The sequence below is a fragment of the Sinocyclocheilus anshuiensis genome, unplaced genomic scaffold (assembly GCF_001515605.1).
Source record: "Sinocyclocheilus anshuiensis isolate Anshui unplaced genomic scaffold, SAMN03320099.WGS_v1.1 scaffold436, whole genome shotgun sequence".
In the NCBI taxonomy this organism is placed as follows: Eukaryota; Metazoa; Chordata; class Actinopteri; order Cypriniformes; family Cyprinidae; genus Sinocyclocheilus; species Sinocyclocheilus anshuiensis.
In genome coordinates this window covers 1,283,452-1,290,290 of record NW_015560618.1, presented here as the reverse complement: position 1 = coordinate 1,290,290, position 6,839 = coordinate 1,283,452, and the positions used below count along the sequence as shown (strand labels likewise).

At 34.0% G+C, this 6,839-nt stretch overlaps 2 protein-coding genes across 2 annotated transcripts in view; both read right to left on the bottom strand.

Annotated features, from left to right (window-relative positions):
- LOC107681688 (phospholipid scramblase 1-like) overlaps nt 1-2,669 on the bottom strand; it is a 13,337-nt gene extending 10,668 nt beyond the window's left edge. Inside the window, exons 1-2 of the mRNA XM_016478005.1 lie at nt 2,502-2,669; nt 1,566-1,604 (exon numbers count right to left, since the gene is read on the bottom strand). Coding sequence (XP_016333491.1) covers nt 1,566-1,581 — 16 coding nt within the window. The 5' untranslated portion in view covers nt 1,582-1,604; nt 2,502-2,669. The remainder of the gene's footprint in view (nt 1-1,565; nt 1,605-2,501) is intronic.
- Nucleotides 2,670-4,694: 2,025 nt separating this feature from the next.
- LOC107681832 (phospholipid scramblase 1) overlaps nt 4,695-6,839 on the bottom strand; it is a 2,423-nt gene continuing 278 nt past the window's right edge. Inside the window, exons 2-6 of the mRNA XM_016478183.1 lie at nt 6,662-6,704; nt 6,359-6,579; nt 5,938-6,099; nt 5,073-5,234; nt 4,695-4,855 (exon numbers count right to left, since the gene is read on the bottom strand). Coding sequence (XP_016333669.1) covers nt 4,817-4,855; nt 5,073-5,234; nt 5,938-6,099; nt 6,359-6,579; nt 6,662-6,704 — 627 coding nt within the window. The 3' untranslated portion in view covers nt 4,695-4,816. The remainder of the gene's footprint in view (nt 4,856-5,072; nt 5,235-5,937; nt 6,100-6,358; nt 6,580-6,661; nt 6,705-6,839) is intronic.

Sequence of the window (6,839 nt, the reverse complement as noted above, 5' to 3'; positions counted from 1 at the left end):
GCAATGTAACGCGGCAGTAACGTATAGAGACCTCGGCTTGTAACTATACTCTAATTACTATTTTGAAAATTATAACGCTTTCAATTACTCCGTTACTAAAAAAGTAATCAAATGACAGTAACGCGTTACTAAGTAATGCGTTACTGGCCAACCCTGTTAATGTGTATTCTTTTTTTAGCACCTGATTACAATTTCTACAAAATCATTTTTGAGACCTTCCTGGCAGGTTAAGATTCATAAATTGTGCTGTTTGCAGTGTTACAAAGTTGTTAGTCCATGCCAGCTTTCTTATATTATAACTGGTGTTTGTAGGAACACTTTAGTAATCACAGGATGAATGGGCGATAAACAATCAGTAAAACAACGATTTCGATGCTAAACTATTGCATAATTTTAAATACGATTTGTAGTCAGTGGGTTCTAAAGTTACCATTGCGACCAGCTATAATCATAAGAAAATGCCATCAGATAAAAAAACGACTTTACTCACTCGTTAAGTGTGGTTTTCATCCTCCATGCTAAATCTCTTCGCTGTGTGTGTTCGAAATCTCCCTTAGGTGGTGATAGCTGTTTTTAATGCCTGACCAAAAGTTACTGCGAACCTGATACTACTACCACTACTTTTTGTAGAAATTGTAATCAGGTGCTAAAAAAAAGAGTACCCACTACAATGTCTTTACATCAAGGACCCGATCATGGAACACTGCACAGTACAACCGCAGCGTTGAGCTACTTGAGTCTGTTCAGTAAAGAGTGTTTTGACTGGTGGATTAAAAGCTCACCGCGATTGGCTGAACGGAACATCCTCCAAAAAAAGATATTTATGAATCTTAACCGGCCAGGAAGGTCTCAAAAATACCACACACAAATTCAAAGCAGTCCACGCATGTGTGATGATTGATCTGAATAAACAGGGTATGTGCAACTTTGGTGTATAAGACAGCAGGCTAACCGGGTAGCTGTATTTTGTGTGAACGATATAAATCATAATGTGATTTTGTAGAAATTGTAATCAGGTGCTAAAAAAAGAGTATCCATTAAAATGTCTTTACATCAAGGACTCGATCATGGAACAATGCACAGTACAAGCACAGCGTTGAGCTTCTTGAGTCTGTTCAGTAAGGAGCGTTTTGATTGGTGGATTAAAAGCTCACCACGATTGGCTGAACGGAGCATCCTCCAAAAAAATATATTTATGAATCTTAACCTGCCAGGAAGGTCTCAAATATACCACACACAAATTCAAAGCAGTCCACACATGTGTGATGATTTGCAAATGCAGATTCAACGATCCATAAATACATGTAACATCATTCATAAATGTGTGATGAAAATTAATTCAAGAACTTGATATATACATATTTGTGTAAACATTTTAAATGTATTTAGGTAAGATGCATTTGTGTGAGCATTTGGGGAAATATTTATGCTTTTACTTGTGTATTTATGAATTGTGTTTTGAATTTACGAATTGTAAATGTAAACTGTGCTGTGCATTTATGAATTTTGTTTTGCAAATGTGTTATTTTTGAGGCCGATCTGGCTCCATATTTTGACACACTCACCATTATTTGTTGTCATGGTGGAAGGCTGCAAATTACACTCTGCAAACATGCAAACCAGAAAAGCAAGTTAAGCAAATATTTTCCTGTATGTTTTTTCCATGGTTTGTAGGGAATGGAATTTCAGCAGTCCAAGATTTTCCTAGCCAGTGAATCCTCAAAAAAAAAAAACCCCGGATGGAATTAATACACAATATTCAGGTTGGAAACACCTGGGAATTGACCGGGAAATAACCGGGAAGTTGGACTGCAGGTACAGAATGCAAACCACATATAGTCTTCCTAAACACATTTTAGGATAATCCACTCGAATACAAGAGGTTTGTAACATTAGTTATTATACCATGTTTATAATTGTAATAACTGATATAAACTGCAGCATTTTGTACTTAAAGTAACCAGTACACCATAATGCATTCATAACAAAAATACACAGAAAAAAAGTGAATTCATACTTTTATATTAATTTAACATATTTTGAAGACATTTAAAGAGACCAAATATTACCAAACCAACAATCAGTCAGTTATTTAGATAATTAATAACTGGATTACTCAGTGAGCCACATCATTATATACATTACATCATACAATAACACAAAGTGTTAATGATGACCAAACAACATACAAATAATATATTATTATTTACTACTTTCCATTGTTAGGCTGTCAGTATTCAGACTAAATACAGTTTTAGTGAAGAAATAGCATGCATAAATTAATAACTATGACATAATAACATGATAATTCTATGAATCCAGAGGGTTAGAAACTATACTGTAACGTAAACATGCAAAGGATATATTTTTAGCTGATTCTATGCTACTTCGTTTATGTTTAACTTAATCCGACGTATTCGGTCTTAGTTTTGACGTTACAGGTTAACTGACTAAACGTTTTTACAGTGTAGCCTATGCTGCATTAAGTGCCAACAACTCACCTGTTACTTGTTCAAAGTGAAGTGCTGTGGATACTGATGCCGTAGATCTGTTTTAGTCTTTTACTTAGATTTAATTGACTAAATTCCGCTCGGAGAGAGGCCGGTTCTTTTTTTATATATTATTATTATTGTTTTAGTGGGCGACAGTAACACAGAGCTGTTTTCTCTTCGCTCTGTATCCGCCTCATACACAATACATACGTTTCCTTCCCAGGAAACAATCTGCTTCTGCTCACGAACACACCCCTTACAAAAAAACGAAAGAGACTGAACGGGAGTGAGTGGGGGGGTCTTATTATTGTGATTATTTTTTTTCTGTGAAGACCGATGGTTCGGTAGGTTACGTCGAATGACTCGTCTGGCTTTTAGACGGAAGTGTCTCCATGGATTTAGACAGTTATGTAGCGAGGCTACGTGTATGGAAATTGTCAACATTTATGCCAACGTTTTCGAAACCGACTACGTTTTTCTTTCAGGTGTATTTAAAGCTTCTGCTTCTGCTTCTGCTTTTTCAGAAACCTTTTCAATACATTTCTTAGCTTTTTTACTATTCGATGTTTCACTTACCCTTTTTTTTTCATGTTTAGAAATGAGATGAGCCTTGACATGCAATCTCACAATCCACCCATAATTAAGAGGAAAGAGCTTATTAAAACAACACACAGTGGAACAGAAAGTTGAGGCAAATGTATATACTTTAAAAAGGCAGAAATGAATGGCCTTTTGCCCCTTAAGTATTGTCTTGTATTTACATAAAACTCTTTATTTTCAAAAGGTTTAATCATTTAAACATATTTATCTCTAACAGTTATCACACACACACACACACAGACACACACAATCAAGATAGCCATCAAGAAAACCATAGTGGTTTACCAGAGGCAAATGGTCCTGGTTCCTCACATCAGGAACGACTGCACAATCTGGTTCAGTATCTCTTTACAACTGGTTCTCTAAGAGTTTTATTATCATAGAAAGTATTACTTCTTATCATAACATGGTATCAATCATAAACAAGTACCAAAAAGATCAATATGTGTAGTCCTGAAGTCTTGCTTCTTGTTTCAAGTACCCTAAAAACAAATGTTAGTCAACATATATATATATAACATTTGTGTGTCTTTTTTTATTGCTGAAGTGTGTTGAAATTTCTTCTTCTGTATTCTACTGTACAGATGTAAATTTACTTTCCCTTCAGCCTGAGGCTTATTCATTTCACTTTTGGTGTGAAAAGGCTTTATATTTGCCAAAAATATAACTTTTTTATTTTAAAAATAAACAAGCAAGCCCTGTCCAGATTTAAAAAGCAACGCAAAAGTTAAGTAATGCATTACTTTCCATAAAAAGTAACTAAGTAACGTAATTAGTTACTTTTTTATGGAGTAAAGCAATATTGTAATGCATTACTTTTAAAAGTAACTTTTCCCAACACTGTATATATATACACACACATTTACATTCATAGCCGGAATATGATGTCTAAACGTTATTTATTTTCAGTCAAAAGTATAAACACAAAGGTGAAGTTATTCATTTATGACAAACATGTTAGTTTATGACAAAAAGCCACAAATGCATCAAATTACATTCACAGAAACTCAATAACAAACACAAACTTGCAATGTAACATCATACATACTTTTGCACTCTAATCCAGTTTGTGATTCAAACACAGATCAGCACTTTCACACAAATTCACATGTAGTATCTTTTGTGATACATCTGTTGCAAAGCTAACTTGTGCCCTTGTAGGTTTAAGAAAGACTGGGGGTCGAGCAGAAGGGAATGTGCGACTTAAAATAGCACACTGATAAAGTGAGACCTTCAGAAATGCACAGGACACACAATAATGTCATGAACTACTAGTAAATCTAAAAACAGAATGGCACATTTTATCTTGAATTCTTTAAATGTGTCATCCTGCTTTTTTGATTCATGGTCATTGTGAATCCTTAAATCAACATTTTATGGATTAGTTAAACATTGACATGCTCTAGATGGCTGACATGCTATATTTACAGCAGGTTTATGATAACACACCTTTCTTTATTTGAAAAAAAAAATAAAGAGGGGAGTGACAAGAAGAAATGTGTATGAAAAAGTTTGTACTTCTGTTATAAAACTGGAAGAATTGTTAGTTAGGTGAGATAAGTGGATGTTTTACACTGTGCTGTAATGAAAAAAAATATGTCTATGACCCACTCAATCTTTAGTTATGATACTTAGAAGTTTAAAGAGAAAATTGTACAGCATCTGTATTTAAAAAAAAAAAAAACACAATTGAATTAAATGTGGAACAATGCTCCAGGATGGTTTCACTCTTGTTTTTGAGTGTGCTCAAAATACATGAAATCCTGTATATTCAAAATGGGAAAAAAAAGACAAATTTGGAATTATGTAAATTATATTCAGTTAGAGCCTAAATAAGATTTTAAGCATACATTTGTTTCATTGCACCATGATTGATTTATTATTAGAACTAAATACATGGAAATATTCTTAGAAATTTAATAGAACATCTAATAAATAATGTAAAAAAAAATTTATTAATGAAGAGTACCTATTACTTACCATAAGAAAGCAGGCTCCTAATATAACTGCTTTTATTTTCACATCCAAATCCATTGGAAATTGTAAGCCAAAGTTGTCTGCATCAGTTAATGCTTCTGCTTCAAATCCTGTCCACTGTTTACTAATTCGACCAATCACTGAGGACTCATCCAGTGACATCACCTGGCATCAAATAAGCATGTGACTGTTAGATTGATGATCATTTAGACACATTAAATGGTGTAGAATGAAATTTATAAATCAGTTAAAACTTCATTCTGCAAGCACAAAATATGACATTAACAAAATAATCTCATTCACAGCAAAATAGTTGTTTTTATCTAATAGTATACATTTTTATACAATATAGACTACCCATTTAAAATTTGGGATCTCTTATCCTCACCAAGGCTGCATTTATTTTAATTTATTCCTATGATGACAAAGTTGTTTTTTCTGCATCATTACTCCAGTCTTCAGTGTCACATGATCCTTCAGAAATCACACTAATATGTTGATTTGGTGTTCAGGAAACATTTCTTATTATTGTCAATGTTGAAAACAGTTGTGCTGCTTAACATTTTTGTGGAAACTGTTATACCATTTTTTTTTTTTCAATATTATTTGATGCATAAAAAGTTCAAAGGAGAGTATTTATTTGAAAACAACATTGTAAATGACTTTACTGTCACTTTTGATCAATTTAATGCATCCTTGCTGAATAAAATAATTATATTATATTATATTATATTATATTATTATTATAAACCATGTTTGTATTTTTAATTGGCTTTATATTGCCGGACCATTTGTATTATATTATATTGCTACATTATTATATTTTGAACATGACAGTATAATTTATGGTATAATGTATGCGCCATACCTCAAAATTAACATCAGAACAACATTTGCAGTCACAGAACGGCCCCACAATCTTCAGAACAGGTTCTTTTCTCTCATTCTGGATGGTGAATTTCGGCAAGAAAGGATGCCAGCTTTGTATTACATAACCAATAGGGCTGCCTGGAGGGCTCTGAACCTCCAGCTGAAATATATGAGGCAGTACTGAAATGCTAATACAGCAACATCGATATTTTTGCAATATTTATAATCACTTATCATTTTTATTGGTTGCGGTTTGAAACTTCCACATCATTGCATTCTGTTTTTATTCACAATTTGTACAGTGTCCCAACTTTTTTGGAATCGGGTTTGTACATACAGGAATGCAAAGCAGGATGCAAAACATTGGGCTAATATGCACGAAACAGTATGAATGGTGAAGTGGTCATTTTATACTGTACCTCTTGCAGACAGCATGGAAAGCAACAACTACCGCATTTAAGGGGGCGGGATAAAGTCATCACTTCCTGTCCCATGTTATCCTGGATATGAAGCAGGAAGGAGCGCACTGGTCCACAGACCATGCGAGTACAAAAATCGCTCTCCTCAGCAGCAAAAAACACCTGCTGTCCTAAACTATTTTTCACCACATATTGATTATTGGTCTCCCATCCCATGAGAACTGTAAGAGAAAGAGAGCATTTGTAGTCACGTGACAGGGGTTTAGAAAATTGTTTCTAGCGCAATCAGTGGCCAAACATTACCTTCCATTAATTCCACTTTCTGATGAACTAGAAGTTGGTCAACCTGTGATAAGCAGCATTGTAGAACTGACATGAAAATAGGCATAGAGTGTATTATTTGTCCATCTGTACTAATAAGATAACCATAAGTACACTAATGCCACAAACCACATTCACCCACGCAGACACACACACATAC